Raw genomic sequence first — 17,480 nt, forward strand, 5'->3', positions numbered from 1 at the left:
TTTGTGTGACTAGCGCCGAACGCGTTGGCGTCCTTGCGTGATAGCGTTCTCGATCCTGTGCCAAGACAGCCTGCCTAGCCCTATGCGAAGAATGCTATCGCTCATAGATGCCGATGCATCCGGCAAAGTCAAGCGAAATCTCGTGAAAGTACCTCAAAAGTGACCGCCCGAGATTAACGCCCTTGAAGACACACACTTTTACAATGAAGAGCAACTGATAGGGGCCTGACAGTGCTCAACATTAAGCCAACTGGACACCTCACACTCAATGCAAGTGAAAGAACTGTGCACCACGCTTGCTCTGCCACTGAAGCTCCATATGCATGAGACGCAAAACACAAAATATTGGAAAATAGAAAAAGGAGTTTAATTCTGCATTTTTATGGGCCAAAACAGCAGAGGACTCCGGATCAATTTTGACCACCTAGGGTTCTTTAACTTGCATATAAATCTAAGTACACAAGTGTACTTGCATTGTGCCCCCACCGAAATATGGCCACTACAGCCAGGATCGCACTCGGGACTTCAATTTCAGCAGCACAATGCCATAGCCATTATGCTACTGTGGTGAGTAATTGAATTGTGGTGAGTCCCTGGATCCTAGTCTATGGCTAGGATCCAGGGATTTCTTCATGGCGTAATGTCGATAGAAAACAGTGGTGGGCAGATTCCGGCGGCAGCGCAAGGCAGAGTAATGGCTAATACTCCCATAAGGCAGAGGCTACAAGCAGCTACTCATCGCAAGCAAATAGGAGTTTGTGTGCGAGTGTCCGTGTAAGAGAATAATGTTTTATTAAAATTACAATCCCACGCCGTCATGTCTGTAAGTCGTACTTAACGAATTTGCCGAGGCATTTTACTTTGAGAAATTCAATTATTTCAATAACACGTATGCGCCACACAGAGGTCCTGCATGGTTGTGGTTCGAGATGATTTTTTCTGCGGATGACCCTGCCAACAACCGATTTTCTGCAACAGGGGGCCTTTAACGCGTTACAAAAACTACTACACATACTAGAAGTGCATCAAGAAGAACCAGCAGGCCACCCACCTGAAAGAGGAGCTCGATCTCGTGCGGCCGCTGCTGCACCACGCCCAGCAGGCAGCGGCAGAGGAGCTTGGGCTCACGCCACTGGGCCAGGCCAGCTGAGCCAGCAGTCTGGAAGCTGTCTGAAACCCAGACAGCTCGCAGCCGTGCCACCAGTGCAGGCCGCTCGGCCAGAAACTGAGGTTCACGACGCGCCACAGCGGCCACAAGGCGCACGGCAAGCCGCTGCAGCTCGGGACCGCCCTCGTCGAGCAGCTGCGCAAGCCGATCAATGCAGCCAGTGTTCCGCTGAAGTGCCGCCCGGAACGTAGCACCATCACGCAGCAGATGTTCGAGGAAGCGGTTCAGCTGCTCATCTTGCACCTGCAGGCACAAGCACCACGGCACAACACGGAGTCAATGAAGAACTGGTTTCCACATGTCACAGCTGTCTGGCCTCGAAGTCAGTCTGATGAAAGTCTATCTAATCAGCTGCCAAAGCAGAAATAAATCAAGATTGCAGACACCGAAAAAGTCAAATGTGAGATAAGGTTATGTTAGCAAGCGGAGATGGAACATGTGGGTGACTCCTGTCCAGCTCACTTAACACGACAATAAGCTGCAACTAAATGTGCCGATATGACAGGTCTTTCCATTGCCGACAGTGAGAAAACCAGACCACAGCTTCGCACCAGCTTGCTTCTTTGAGAGTAAGGAGCACATTTGGTGGTCCTTAGTTGTTTTTTTTTTCGCAAATTGGGCAAGCCAAGGTGCCAACTGTTCTATAAAATGCTACAGACCTTCACTAATTTTGCTACAAAAGTTTCTAATAAAAACAAAGCAATAATGAAGTAGAACTTGGTTAATACGAACTCGTTTCATAAGCTTTCCTGGCTCCAGCGTTTCGGATAGAGAAAGCAAGAACCAACCTAATACTACTGGTGTGTGAATATCCGCAATTTCGAATATTCAATTCAAATGTTAGTATTCGATTCGACTCAAAAGACACTTTTACTATTCCAAATATTCAAACCCCAAAAAGTTGCTCCTGTCCTTTTATTTTCAGCTCCGCCGCAGTACAGCCATGTTATGCGGCGTAGCATACAGAATATACAGTTGAGCCCACTTATAACACTATTCAAGTGTCACGAAAATTCCATTGCAATACCCAATAATTTTTACAACTGGGTAACACGAAAAAAATCTGAATAAGGGGATGGCAGAGCTGTCGTGAGGAAACTATAATGGCAGGGAGGCCAGTGCCCCTCCCCACAACCTCACTCCATCCGGCTGCTGATTGTGCTGATTCGTTTAACTGTTTTGACTCTGCTTCCTGCGCGCTGCGATTGCGTGTAACAAGCCGCGGCCTGTCGGCTTTCAAGAATGGCATTGCTATGACAACTGCAAAGCGGAGTCACGTGCAGCAAGTGACATGCAAGCTCCGCCGAGGCATCGCTTTGGTGGCCCCAAGAGGGGCCTTTGAAAAAATGTGAGAAGGTTGCCGCGGCAGCTTCTCAGCTTGAGAAATCCAGCAAAAATGCTGGGCCGAGATCGCCACAAGCATCTCGCCACATACTTCTCACTGGCTTGCACAAGAAAACCCCCTGTCCGTCAGCTTTGCTTGCTTTACACGAAGCTTGCAGGCATCCTTCTCTTGGGAAGGTCCTTCACGAGAACGAAGTCCCAGAGGGACTGAATCATCTGCAGGGTTGCCTGCGAGGACAACGTTGAGGCAGCCTGCCTTTCCGCGTCCTCGCTGCCGTTGTCGCCGTCACTATCCAATGCAGGCACGATCACGACGATCGCCTCATCAGTTAGAAGCACTTCGTTTCCAAATTTATATTAGTGCACTGTCTTTTCACTGGCAACGTCGTGCATTGCCGATGATTAGCGGGAAGATCAGCCACCTTCATTTCGGCGGCGAGTCAAATGAGGCTAAGAAACCATGTGGCCCAGCGTGGGCAGACTCACGCTACTTGTACTCCCTCGCTTTGTGCGGTGTGCGCGGCAGTCCCTTTGGTTTTTTGTGTGTCCTATGGCATGGCACAAGATGCCATGGAAGGGACAAGTAAAGAAGCCTTTTTTGGCAATGGATGGCGTTGTTCGTTGCCTGCGGCGGCTCGAACGATGTCTCCCGACTCTCACTGATCGCGGATCGTGCGCTGGTGCAAGAACACTTCAAAGACTAAGTCTTCCGTATCTTTAAGGACAACAGGTGAACGTACAGTTTACGTCCTGGTCTTCATGTGTGCTAATTAGTGTAGTCATAAAAATGTCGCCCATGGCATGAACTTCTGTGCATTTTGTGAGCATCTATCACTAGCATGTGAATAAAACGATGCCAATGATCTGCTGTGTTGTAATAGAAGGGCGCCTTTTTTTTTTTTTTTTTTGTCCTGGAGCATGATGGCAGATTGCTAGTATCACTCGTGCGCTCAAAAAAATGAAAACAATAAAAGGAAATGGAAGAAAAACAACAAAAGGTATGTGCGGCAGTTTTGTGGACCTGAAGTATGGATTTTGTATTGTACTTCAAGAAATGATTTCGACATTCATTTTGCTTGGCGTGAGCGTGCGTATGTGAATAAATGAATAAAGCTGAAAGATAACTTACAATAATTTTTGTTCTTATTTTGACCAAAGTTGATTTTAAAATACCACAAACACAGAAAAGCTCCTGTAATGACAATGAAGTTATTTTTTTTTCTGAGAAAATACATCGCATTCTGTCTGTTACAGTATCATGAGCATTTTATCCCAATATCAGAAAATAAAGGTTCATTACAATTAAAAATTCGTGCTTTCGAATTAAGTAATTGATAAATATTCTCCAAACATAGTGAAAATACCTATAACACAGTTATTCTACTAATGCATGTATCGTTTTTTCAAAGCCAAATACTAACTAGCTTTGCATAACACAGGTTACCGATTCAAGTGAACCGGTGAGATATTGAAATGAACCGTTTCATTTGAGTGAGCTGAGCCGTTCCGAGCCGCTCACTGAAGTGAGCCATTTTACCTAGTCCAGTGAGCAATTGGGGAGCAGCGCCCAGCACTATCAGCGCAGTCCATTTGTGTTTCTGAGGGTGGTACGACGTAGAGCTATGGAGGGGTGGAAAGGCAACGGGAGAGAGGCGCGTGAGGCTGGCGACAGCTGGCAATGTGGAGAAGGATGGAAAACAGCGCGCTGCGCACATCCCGATTATTTTTTCGTCACCAGTGAGCTGATCGCCAACAGATCGTCTGTCCATCGCATGTAGCCGGTGCTCTTTGTCCTCGACAGCTTTGCACCAAGACAAAACGAAACTGTTTGCCACAACCACTGCGGAGGAAACCGCGACCGCTGTCGACACGACTATGAAAAGCGACTTTGCGGTGCTGAAGGCACGCAGCCGACACACGCATCGAGTCAGAATGAAACTACCGCTTGCTGCAACAACTGCAGACGAAACTGTGGTCACTATCGATGCTATCGTGGATGGCGACTATGCAGTATTTTAGGCACACGGCCGACGCGCGTACCGAGTCAGAACGAAACTACTGTTTGCCGCCAATCGCTGTGTAAGAAACCGCGCCTGCTATCGATGCGAATGTGGATGCCAATTACGCAATTATGAAAGCCCGCGTCCAACGCAGTGTTATGCGCGGTGGTAAACGCAAGAATAAATGCTTGAAGGCACAAATAGGCACGAAGCGTTCCGGCGTTACTGTCATTCATGTACTAGAGTTACTGTATATGGCTCCCTGTATACAGTAACTCTATCACGTACAATTTGCGCTGATGACTATGGCAATACAGACTCTGTCGCTTCGTTTCGGTTGAACATCTAGCGCCGTCTTTGCTCTTTTGCGTTGCACATTTACGTAGCTCCTTGCTCGCCGAGCTCCTAAAGTTGTCTAAATTAATTGATACGTGGCCAAATACGTTTTAATTAGCAAGGGTTTGATTACAATTTATAATGCATATGCCTGCCGGGACCAGAGGACGAGTCTGAATTATCAGATTTTCCGAATTAACGAGGTTCGGATTAACAAGGTTTTACTGTAGTAGGCACCCGCAATGGCAGCCTCCCTGCACTACTCGCCCCCCCGTGTCATGTGAAAATGCAGCCACGCTCTTGGTTTTCTATTCCGGTACCAGCAAATCTCGCGGGTCGTTACACATTGCCATTCACAGCTATCACCACCAACCCACTACGATAAGTTTTTTTACCCATCTGTTTCACAGCACGTGTGATGCAGGAAGCGTACTGCACGCTTTTAACAGGCAATACTCGCAATGTGCCACCGTTCCCTACTGCAGGCAGGGCAAAGTGAGCGCCATGTTTCGCTCTGGCAACATTGCATTCCAGCATTGCCCATCAGCTCGATTTCGTTTTGGCTGCCCATCGCTGTCTTAAAACGACGATGTGTGTCACGGGTCATTCAGGCCCTACAAACTCGACACACGTCGGCACCTCGTGCTGCAACGATTCTTACCAAGTGAGCACGTCAATACTTGTCGCTAAAGTGCATGCGCGACGCTGCTGACCCCGGCCAAATTCGAGGAGCGTGAACACAAGCATGCTGAAGCTGCAAAAACGATGCATTGTGTGTCTCGAGTTGTTCGGGCCCCACCAGACTGGTGTGCATCGGCGTCTCATGCTGCAACTCTTCGCATTACGTAGATGTCAACTACAGTTTGCGTCAGCCGAATTTTTTGGGTGACTTTTAAGCACTTTTTTCCAGTTAGTAACACTTTTTTTGTGTTTTTTTTTTCTTCCTTCAAAACATATGAAAAAGGTTATACAGTAAGCTCTCAAAAACTCATACTTGAGGGGGCCCCAGGACTTCGCTTGAATTATCAGAAGTTCCCCCTCATTGAATCAAGACAACAAACCAACTTGTGTTGTAATGAAACATTCACTATATCACATTGAAAACATAGCGGGCCAACTATATATTTGAAATTTGTTTGAAACGACCGAAAGGTTGAATTACCAGAGTTTGAATTATCGCGAGTCTACCATACTGTAAATCATGGGTTCTCAAAGTGGGTTCCGCGGAACCTACGGGTTCCTCAGGCCCCTGCTCGGGGTTCCGCGAGCCACTGATAAATTTTCCCTGGTCCCGCTCTCGACAAATGTCTAAAACGGCGAATGTGAGGTGCGCTTGATCCAAAGAACCTCCATTACTCATGCCCGGTGCCCGAGTGTCAAAAAGCACATCACAGTGCGTAACAGCAACGCGCGAACTGCGCAATAAATACGCAAGCAGCTTGTAGCCACCCAACCTCTGAGAACGGGCAGCGCGCCTAAGCTTTCGCACTTGAATCTCGGAGGCCGTAACTTACCACCATGCGCCTTTTTCTCCTATTTGTAGATAGGGTAGGTGCCGATAGCGTGCGCACTGACCTATACGTTAAAGGGGAAAAAAAAAAAAAAAAAAAAAAAAACCGCGGAGCACCGCAAATGCGTGCCGCAGAAGAGCAAGAACGGCGTAGCGTCCAACCGAAACGAAGCGGCGCAGTCCGCATCGCCGTGGTCCTCCGCTTGCACCGTGATCCGGCAATCGTACGCGGCACGTGACTGACAGCAACGCCGAAGCGCTTCGTGCCTAATTGTGCCTTTAAAGCCTCTATTCTTGCGTTTATCGCCACGCGTAACACCGTGCTCGCGGCTAGTCGCGTGCCTCCGTAAGTGCGTAGTCGCTATCTCTGATCGCGTCGATAACCACCGCAGTTTCGTCCGCAGCGGTTGCGGCAAATAGTTTCATTTTCACTCGATGCGCGCGTCGGCTGCGTGCCTTCACAACTGCGTAGTCGCCTCCCATGGCAGCGTCGATAGCGACCGCAGTTTCGTCCGCACTTCTTGCAGCGAAAGGTAGCTTCGTTTTGACTTGGTGCGTCTATCAGCCGCCTGCCTTCTGAACCGCAAGGTCGCCGTCCATGATCGCGTCGATAGCGGCCGCGGTTTCGTCGACAACGGTTGCGGCAAGCAGTAGTTTCGCTTTTACTCAGTGCAAAGCTGTCGAAGATAAAAAGCACCGGCTACATCGCGATGGACGGACAATTTGTTAGCGAGCAGCTGAGTTGCGAAAAAATAATCGGGATGTGCGCCCGAAGCGCTTTCCAACGAGACCAAGATGGCGGCGCCGGCTGCGCCGTTCGGAGATATCGTGGCTTGAAAACGCCGTTCTTTCGCGATTCTCGCGAAATTTTTCGGCACCTTGGCTGATACAACAATTTCTTTTATGAGCACTTCTCTTGGTTTTCCCAGTGATGATATTTCGGAATCAGATAGAATAAGAGTTATAGAAACTGAAAATTTGCTTGTGTCAAACAAATCGATTTTTAGCCATTTTTCGCGATGCGAAAGCCGCGTCCCCCTAATGTCCCAAAACTGCACAGCAATTTACGAGGTACACCTTGGTGAAGAGCTCCTGATTGGCACGGTGTTTAATGCCACATAAATCCAAGTCAACGAGCATGTTTTGCATTTTGCCCCTGCTGACAGGTGGCCTCTATGACAAGGAATTGAACCCACAACCTTGCACTCAGCAGCAGTACGCTACAGCCACCAAGCCACCGTGGCAGGCAAAGTAGTGGTGAGCACAAAATATTTCCGAGTTGTAAGGGGAAAATGCAGGTCACTGTGTGCCCTAAAATCTTTCAATATTGTACAATAAACAAATGCGACATTCCAAAATCTGGGAGGAAGAACCTCGCAGCGCATGGAAGTGCATGACTCCGCACACTTCCCACAAAGAGTGTGACAACTCACTTGCGGCTCAGCAAGCAAAAGCTCCAGGGCAGTGGCTGGGTGCCTCTCCAGGAATTTCCGCAAGGGTGCCTGGAATCACAATAATGCAGAGGTCAACAGGAAAGACGAAGCAATTGTCCTCTCGTAGCTTCATGAAAGAGTAGAGACTGCTAGCAGAGGGGCACAGTGTTTCAACCTTGGCTCGTTGAGAAGTTGATGGTTTTAATGAAAGGCAGAGAGAGGGAGATAAAAGACAGGGAGGCTGACCAGTGAGTATCTCCAGTTGACTATCCGGCACTGGGAAAGGGAAAATGGGGTACGAAGGTTGAGAGAAGGTATGGATTAACAATAGCAAATTGTGCCAGCACTACTATCATTCATTATATCATTGTGCTACGTCGTCACACAGTGTCAGTAATGAGAGGCAGGAAACATTTCTGAGTGAATGAAGCCTGAACTGTGGCCATTTCGAATCCAACAACAAGCATGCCATGGCAATGTATTTTCTTGCCCAATATCATTATCAGTATCAGGTTTTTTTTGTTTCGATTCAAAATTTGCTATTCGGTATTTGCACACCTCTACAAAAACAAGAAGTGAAACGCTTGTTTGGGCGGCATTGAGCACGGGGGGATCTGAGGCGCACGCAACGCGTGGCACTGCATAGGTCTCCACACCAAATACAGTAGAACCCCGCTGTTACGTTCCCGGGTGCTGCGTTTTCCTGGCTGTTTACGTCGTTTTCGGCCGGTCCCGGCATAGCTCCCATAGGACCCAATGCCTTGGTAAGCCGGCTGTTGCAACGCAACTGTGGGACCGTTCCCACCTCATGCATTGCGAACTGCCACCCCGCGCCAGCCCGAGCAGCCATACTGACTTTTCATGTCATTTGGCTAGGCGGCTTGACGATGGGATTGGCTGCCCAAAGCGGGGCCGACACCTATGACCTATTTTCAGTTTTTGCCAGCAAAAGCGTGGCCTTTGAGATCTGTATTTGCTATCTAAAGATGGTGGCTACGATGCATTGGGGCCGTGAAATTGGTTTTGGCGCATAGATGTTCCGTATGAAGTCCAAGGTTGATAATGACGTCGCCGCGCGCCGTATGCTATATATGGGAGTGAAAGCGCGCGAGGGTCAGCCGACGATTGCGGCTCAATCTCGCAAGCATGAAGGAGAAAGGCGGGGCAAGAGCGCGCCTTTTTCCGTCATGATCCAGGCAATGGAGGGGGGGGGGGGGGGGTAGCGGGCTATATCTTCAGAGGAAGCTTTAGCTTGGGTGCTCCTATCTAAATACATGCAAAAAGACAACTCATTTTTATCGGCAATCGCTGCACCAAACTTAACAAGGCCTTGTTGCATTTAAAAGAAAAACTTAATATCTAGTGACTGTTGGTATCGAATTTTTGATGTAAGGCATCAACTTTTTATTCAAATTGCCAAAAATTGCAAATTCTCAGGAAACGAAACCATCAAGTTTACAACTCCGTAACTCGGCAATGAAAAATGATATCACAATTCTGTGAATTGCATAAAATAGTACATCTAAAAGGGATAAAACTGATATATTACACATGAATCTAAAAAAATTTGTAATATGGAAATACAGCTTTTACAGAACCCTTAAAAACTTACATTATGGGTCTTTACGTGCCAAAACCACGATCTGATTATGAGGCATGCTGTAGTGGGGAACTCTGGTATAATTTGGACCACCTGAGGTTCTTTAACATACACCTAAATCTAAGTACACGGGTGTTTTCGCATTTCACCCCCATCGAAATTCAGCCGCTGTGGCCGCGATCATTGTGCATTAATCGCAAGCAGAACCCCTCTACACAATGCAACAAATTCACGAAAGAGATAAACTGACATATCGAATTTGTCCACTTTGAGTGATCTAATGGATGCTGTTTACAGAAGCACGATAGCTGTTCTTGATGCAGAGCTATTCATTTGTAAACGTTGTGCTTCTATTTTTTCCGAACTTGCGAATTTTTGAAAATTCTCTTTAAATAAATCAGGCCCTAAATCGCAATTCTGCTTCCAACAGCCACTAGAGTTTAACTTTCTCTCTCAAATGCAACAAATTTCATTAAACTCTGTCCAGGGGTTATCTCAGAAAAGCGTTTCTGCGTTTTACATGTACGTATTTGCAAAGGCTGCATTGGAGTTGCGCCCGAGCTAAAGCTTCCTCTTAACGGCAATCTGTGTTGGGGGCAGAGTCTATGTGTGTCGGCGGCTCGTAGCTTTGTGCGTGCTGTGTGTTCTCGGCACTCAGTTTGTGTTGAAGCGATAGACAGCACAAAAGTCACATGACTCGCTGCTGCTGCCACGCTTCCTCAAGCCAGTGTTTTGACAGTAAGTATCTGCACTCATCGAGTGTGATGTTGTAATATTTGCCTGCGCGCTGACACCATGCTTATTAATATAGTTAATAAGCGAATGTTTACGAGTTTATATGGATGATAAAACTACTATTTTTACTTTGTATAGCTGTCTACTAATTTGCTATCGCAATTGATGCTTCGGCTTAGGGGCGAAACTGCGACTTTTTTTCACGTGTAAGAATTAAAATTAAATTATGTGCCGTTCACCACTACTCTCATTTCTCAATTTTTCCTGTTACTCGGCTCTTGCGTTCCCTGGCTCTTACGTTTTTTGTTGTTTTTTTCTGTCCCGTAAAAAACGTGTCAGCGGGGTTCTACTGTATATCGAATATCCGAAAAATCTAATAGTATAGATAGTCGAATCATGAATTGAATTATTCGGACGTTCCCTAGTCAATTTAATTTGGTGATATATGAGTATTCGCACGCCCCTATGGAATGCCCTTTTGCAATCTGTGACGGCCATACAAAGAGGCAGGTTACTGGCCGGTCAATGTAATAGAGCGCCATGAAAGGAGCAACATGGTGCAGTAGCATGGTCAGTGTTACTCTACATATTTTGTTGCTGCACAATGTACTCCCCTGAGCAAAAGCGACTTTACAATAAATCCAATTTTCTTCTGCGCCTATTAATGCAACTTGAAATTGAGGACTCAGATCCAAACTTAGCCCTCCAAAGAAACTTTCCAGTGCACTCGTCAATTTCAGTTTGAGCATCTGAATTACACATAAATTCTGCCTCTCTCTCCCTCCTTATTTTTTTTTCAGCTAGCCTCTGATCCATATACTTTTGCTCACAGGTGCACATCAAGAATATGCAAGCCTTGGGAATCACCAACCTGGAAGGGGCTGCTAGCCTCTACCATGAGCTGCTGCTCATGACGCAGGACAAGGGTGACAAGCGGCTTGACAAACGCCGGACCCGCCGCTGGAATCTGGTGGAAGATGGCAATGATGGCAGCACACTGGCGCACCTCGGTGGCGTTGGGTCCACGATGCGGGGTGCGCACGGCCACCTCGAGCCAGCAGCCCAGGTGCTGCAGTAGCTGGTCGCAGAGCTTCTCGTTGAACGTGTGCGGAAACAGCTGGGTGAGGTAGCTCAGGCGCTGGATCACGCTCAGCGACAGCTGCCTGAAGTCCCCCAGCAACATCAACAGTGACCGGATCGCCTTGTGCACCTGCACACATGCCCACACATTAGGGAAGCATTGGCACGAGTCCTCTGTTGATGAATATTGCTTTGTTTTATTGCGATATCATTTATACAAACATTCAAGGAGCATTCGCAGCCATTGGAGGCGGCGGCAGCATGGTGTCACGGTCGATGGTGCATGTGCAGCCAACGTGTGGAGGGTTAAGTCTTCAGAGACGCGAGAGACGTGCAGTGCGTTCGAATGTAAAAATGAGGCAGTTTTCTGCCTTCCAGTTGAACTACAATTTCCCGAAGCATAAGTCAATTGATCGAACAAGTAACGGCTGAAACGTAGTTGCGACATATGCTAGACCCGTTCTTCGTAAAGTGTAATGTATTACCTGACCACTTAAGCCATAGTTGGTCACCATATGCTTACTGGATAGTGCATACCCCGATGGTCCCTTTTTGTCGCCTAGAGGCTAACTGCACGTCAACTTTATGATGTTGACAGTGCACTGATGTACTGCCTTTTCTGAAAGTACAGAGACCGATCTAAATAATAAATATGGCTTCAGCACAGTGATGGCATTGGAAATGCATCGAGGCCATGATGGCGGCCTCGACAAAAAACACAGCCGACAGTGGGTGTGCCAGTGACCTGTCGCCGCCAACCCTATCGCGATAGCATCTTCACCGATCTGCTTCACAGGAGCATGTGGCCTGATGCCGTTGAAGAATACTGCACGATAACCCAAAGGCAATGCCGTTTTCTGCCATTTCTTTCAGTGGGACCGGCCCGAATGCATTGCTTGCAGAAACAAAAGCAGCTCGCAGTCACCATATTTGCTCAACAAGCTATGCGCCACACACATGCACTGCTTGCAGAGCCAGGAATAGCATGGTTAAGAGAACAGCTCATGGCACAGATGCTCCAAGGAAATGCGAAGAAGGATGTGTAGGCTTAGTGGCTAGTGCTGCACACAAATTACATGAGATTATCAGAGCCACGTGGCAGCAGATACTGTGTTTCCAAGAAGCAGCATCGGTAATATTGTTGCACAAAAATGTGTCTGTCAGGCAAAGTTCACCTAGTTGGTACATTGTCCGCTCTGCAGTGGTGCTATCCACCAAAGTTTCGGAATGCTGCTTAGTATTGCCTGCGCTCAATCGCAGGGTCGTGCGAAAGAATCAGACTTGTTTTTCCCTGCTTTCAAAAATAGAAGAAAGAAACACCTTACTGAGTGTTCTAGGTAACATTTATTGCGAGGTCGCATTTATTTTTTTGTTTGCAGCAGCGCACGTAAAGAGATGTCAATTTGGCGCTCAACCCAATGAGGTCACTAAGAGCTTAAAGGGGCCCTGAACCACTTTTTATCAAAGTCGAGAAATGCACTTGGAAGTTAAAATAGACTATTTCAGAAATACTTTGCCGCAAAAAGTAGTTCAATGCGTCGAGAAGAAGCAAGGTTATTGGCAATCAAAGGTCGCGTATGATCCCGTTCGCTGTGCTCCCGTTCCTTTTTCAATGCCTTGCACTGCAAAGGCTACGGCGGAGTGGGGCGGGGACACAGCGCTCCGCCTACAGAACGTCACCTTGATACACAGTTCAAACTTTATTTTGGATGTTCATGTAGACGCCACTACTGATTTTGATGCCTACAATGCGCCAAATGTAGCCAAACAAGGTGATCCTCAGCAAGCTGCAATGCGCTCAGCCAGCGGACTCACCGCAGCACCCCGTGGTGGCCGCAGTATCTATGCTACGCAGCAGACCGCAGCTACATGCAACTGCAGCGCTTGCTTTGTGCACTACAGGGCTTGAGTGCGTGCTCACGATCATATGCTCCAGTCTGGCCGTGCTACTATGTGGTATGGACCAGCTTTGTCCTGCACCAGTTTGACCAACGGATAGTAACAACATCCAAACTGTGCATTTGAAGCACTATCAATAGCTCAATACGAAGCGAAGTCGGCCAAGGTGTCTAACCAGGAGCGGCCAGAAGTGAATGCGCGCTGGCAAGCGTGCATGTAGCCTGACCTTAAGTTTCGCATATAGTTCAAGGCAAGTTGAGTGTTCAAAACTAGTCAAAATTAGTAAGACCCAACAGCTATGACACCGATAAGTGGGGTGGCCAAAGTAATTTCTATGCGGGCGGCTACGGCTGAACGTGAGCAGATGTTAGTCGGCTTCTTCTGGAAGTACGGAATTCCTATATGAATTTACAAGCAGATTTTCACCGACTTCAGCCTGTTTATTAAAAAGTGTCTACAAATCTACACAGTAACAGTGGGAAGCAGCGCACTGATCCAAACACCCTTTTTGATTGATGTCGGCTATTGGCCAATAGCAGCCAAGTATGGGAATCTGCTATATTACGAGAGAAAGCATCCAGAAAAGAGTAAGGAGCAGGCTTCTGTTGAAAAGATAGCGCTTGAGAAAAAGGTGCCTTCGCGCTCTGCTTGCGAGCTCCACGCGCCGCGCACGACTGCAAAATTTGTCCAAGATGTTTACAGCAGCACCAAGCCCGAGGGGTGGTTCAGGACCCCTTGAAGCACTTCCGACGATTTGTTTGAAGGTGATATTGTGCACAGTGTGTCGACTACATCACAAATGATGGACTACTTTGACACTACCTGAATACATGCTGAATTCTTGGTGCTCCCACCAATGATATTGCAATGCAGCTCCTTACTGAGATCGAGCAATGCATTCCACTTTACTGCACCTAAACTAAAAACAGGTGAAAATGACTGATTTCTGAAAATAAACAACTACGACCAGTGTTTTTATTTTTCTTTCGTCTTTTTTACTGAAATTCTATTACAACCAAATTTCCTCCATAACGAAATTTTTCATTGCAGCAGACTTTGTTTGTATCGGCAACGTTCCTGAGCCGATTTGATGTACAAAATTTGCAATTTACAATACAGCCAATAAGTTATGCCTGTGTTCACCATTGATGTACAGCTGTAGCTTCCCTTGGCTATGCGTCAACTGTTGCAGCAAATTGATGCCAATTGTACAGGGTGAAAGATATAAAAGGTTCCTCCTCTAAAAGGCAGAGCAGATTCCTTTTGAGGTCATGACAACTGCCACTACTCGTAAGAGTCGTGAAAGCACACTGACTAAGATGCAAAAGGGGCGGCAACAACCACTTCCACACCTTCTCGGGTGATATGGTAAGCACCACCTCCTCAACAGAGGCTGTTGTCACTGGCTCGCCAAGCAGCAATGGGAACATTCAGGTTGAGGCAGAATGTTAAAATGCATATAAAATGCCCGTGAACTTTACAGGATGCCTTATGGCCAGAACTAATCCCAAGCTCTCCACCAGGGCCGTACCACGTCAAAGCTTTGGAATATTAAGCACTAATTGACAAATTAATTATTCGTACCATTTCCATGTCAATGTTGCAGGCAGCCACGAAGTCAGACATGCACTGAAAGGCCGCCTCCTGAAGTTCAGGATCCCGAGCGTTGAGTGCCCGGTAGAGGACGTGGAAGACTCGCTCGCGGCACGGCAGGTAGTGGCACGTGGCAAGTGCCCGCAGTGCCGCTCGCCGCAACGACACCAGCGCCGCAGGGCCGCATCCCTTGTAGCAGGGCAGCTTGCGTAGCGTCTCATCGTCAGCCTCGCACAAGCTCACCAACTCGGAAAAGAAGGTCTTGTGCTCGGTGACGCTTACATCAAGGGTAAACAACCGTGGCTGTAGGCTGGTGCAGTAGGTGTTGCCTTCCATCAGGCCAATCTGTGCGTTCAAGGGTTGGTGTCGGAGCAGATGCTTCTTGGGGGGCACCATGTCCGCGAGCACCTCGCGGTGCGGCTCCATCAGGGCACCCACTGAGCAGTTCATCACCTGGGCCAGCACCTCCAGGGAGTGGATGGCCTGCTGGCGCACGCAGGCGTTGGGCGAGGTCACCTGCCGGACGAGCTCGAGCGTCACGTCGTTCAGCGACTTGCGCTGCACCTCGCGCAGGTCGTCCGGAGCGTCGGCAGGCAGCGGTGCAGCACACACCGTCAGCATCTTCTCCAGGTTGGATCTGTGCATGGACACATTGTTGCAATGTAGTGATGACTCAGCCCTGCGGCCTTAAAGGCAGACTAAAGAGGAACCGGAAGTTGAGCTTTAATGGTAGACTATCCTTTCACGATCACAGTCATACCATTCTTACTGCGAACAGAGGTTTAATAAGCAAGAAAAGAGCGAAAAACTGAAGGATAGGTGCTGACGCAGCTTAATTTCCCGCACTACACGTTCGTGACGTTGGAGATCACAAATGCAGGCGGGTCGCAATTGGTTGAGAGTGATTTATCGCTGTTAATAAAACGCAAAATTAAATACACCTTAAACGTACATAAACAGCATTTGACAACTTTTTAGGCTGTTTCAAGCGAGGACGTACAAATTTAGTGCAAAATTAAAAAGTAATAAGAAAAAATGGCATGGCGCTACATGTCGTCGTGATAGTTTCGTAGTTTTGTTTTTGCTCCATGCATCATTACGCGCGCCTGCTCCGCTTCACAGTGTTGCAGTGTTTTGTTGCGTGTTGCGTGGCTCGAAAAACGTTGACTTCGCGGAAAACAGCCAGAAAATGCCTCGCGTGTGTAGTGTTGAGGGCTGTATAAACGGCGCAAGGAGCTTGCTCAGGTGCAGCGGCAATGCTGACCCGATTGTATACTTTCATGTGGTGCCATGCGATGAGCCGGCGTTCGCAATGGCTCAGCCGATGATAAAACGACAAAAGAGCCAGAGAAACCGATTGTGTGCTCTCTGCATTTCTCGCCCTTGGATTATGTATATATTCCCGCCCTTGGAAAGTATCTTGGCATGCCCCAGAGGCCAGTCCTTTCTCAAGCAGCTGTTCCCTCAATGCGGCCTTCATCAAATCCCCTACTGGTGCACCTGCAGCAGCAAACTGGCGGCTCGGTGAGTGCTGAATTTCATTGAAAAAAGGCATGAAAAAACTATACCGTGTATGCGCGCAACTTTCTACACTTGTTCTGTCGGGAACGTCGTCGCCAGGCAGACCGGACACCTCACCTTCCGTTGACAAAAATGAGGCTTCGCTTTCCGTCAGCGCGGCCGGCGGCTCACCGACATCGTACGCGGAAACACCTACAGCGCGAGCACAGAGGATCATTTCGCGCTCCATTTCACTGAAGTCGCTGAAATGCAGTCCTGCTTCCCAGGCAAGCTCTTCGGTGCAAGGTTCAGCGTCGGCAACGGTATCCATCGCGGCCACAGAACACCTAAGCAAAAGTCGCAGCGAACGCAAATGCAGCGGCCATGCAGTCTATGATGCAGCCAGCGCCTCAACCGTTTACGCAAGCGGTGACGTATGATGGCGCCCTCTGATTCGCTGAGAGCAATGAAATCCGTGACGACACTGCTTCAGCGCGGAATCTGGGATGAGAGAAATTGAGGAAGAGATATTTGGCCTTTGTTTACAAATTTCTCTGCTAATAACTCTATTTTTGCACCCAAGAAAAACTGCATGAATTCTTGAAGGTCCCTCTTTTATTCCAGCTGAACTTCCTGTTTCTCTTTAGTGGGATTAAAAGGAATTAAAGCATGATACACGTAAAATGACACAGCCTTCAATACAGCATACGGCAGCATTTTAAATGGAGTTTCTTTCAACGATTAAGAACTGACGAAACTTGATTAGCAGTCCGAAACTTATTGAATAAGGTTGGTGCTCTTAATCAGAAAGCAAAGCCATATAAAAGCTGAAAAGAAGCTAATGACATAGAACTCCTGGCACACTGTACATGGCAAAAAGCTTTTGATTCTTTCTCGCTGCAGGCAATGCTGAAAAAGAACCCACTCTTGCACAGTCGATTTCCGTTAATTTGACCCTGATGGGACCGACCAAATTGAATGAATTACCCGGCGGGTCAAATTAAACAAAATGTAGAAAAAACGTCAAAACAGACCGCCGATTGATTTGGCAGTATTTCCCTGATTTCCAAATGCCTTCGAATCAAACGTGTGCCCGCTTTCTGTGTGTCCGAAGTAGAAAAATATTGTAGAGATAACATTAATGCTCTTAAACAAAGTAAAAATCTAACACAGACCCAAGAAAAATGGACAAGGTTCTAATGCATGTTGCACAGTGACAACTGGTTCTCTAAAATGATTTAAGTCAGCCGTGCTATGCATCAAAGCATATGAATGCCGCAAG

General features: G+C 47.5%; 1 protein-coding gene across 1 annotated transcript in view; it reads right to left on the reverse strand.

The window, feature by feature from the left end:
* The window catches only part of LOC119440211 (transformation/transcription domain-associated protein-like), a 233,828-nt gene that overhangs the window by 132,311 nt on the left and 84,037 nt on the right, over nt 1-17,480 (reverse strand). Inside the window, 4 exon segments of the mRNA XM_049661446.1 lie at nt 1,052-1,411; nt 7,792-7,860; nt 10,998-11,336; nt 14,690-15,335. Of these exon segments, the coding sequence (XP_049517403.1) occupies nt 1,052-1,411; nt 7,792-7,860; nt 10,998-11,336; nt 14,690-15,335 (1,414 nt within the window).

Source organism: Dermacentor silvarum, chromosome 2, assembly GCF_013339745.2.
Source record: "Dermacentor silvarum isolate Dsil-2018 chromosome 2, BIME_Dsil_1.4, whole genome shotgun sequence".
NCBI classification, from domain to species: domain Eukaryota; kingdom Metazoa; phylum Arthropoda; class Arachnida; order Ixodida; family Ixodidae; genus Dermacentor; species Dermacentor silvarum.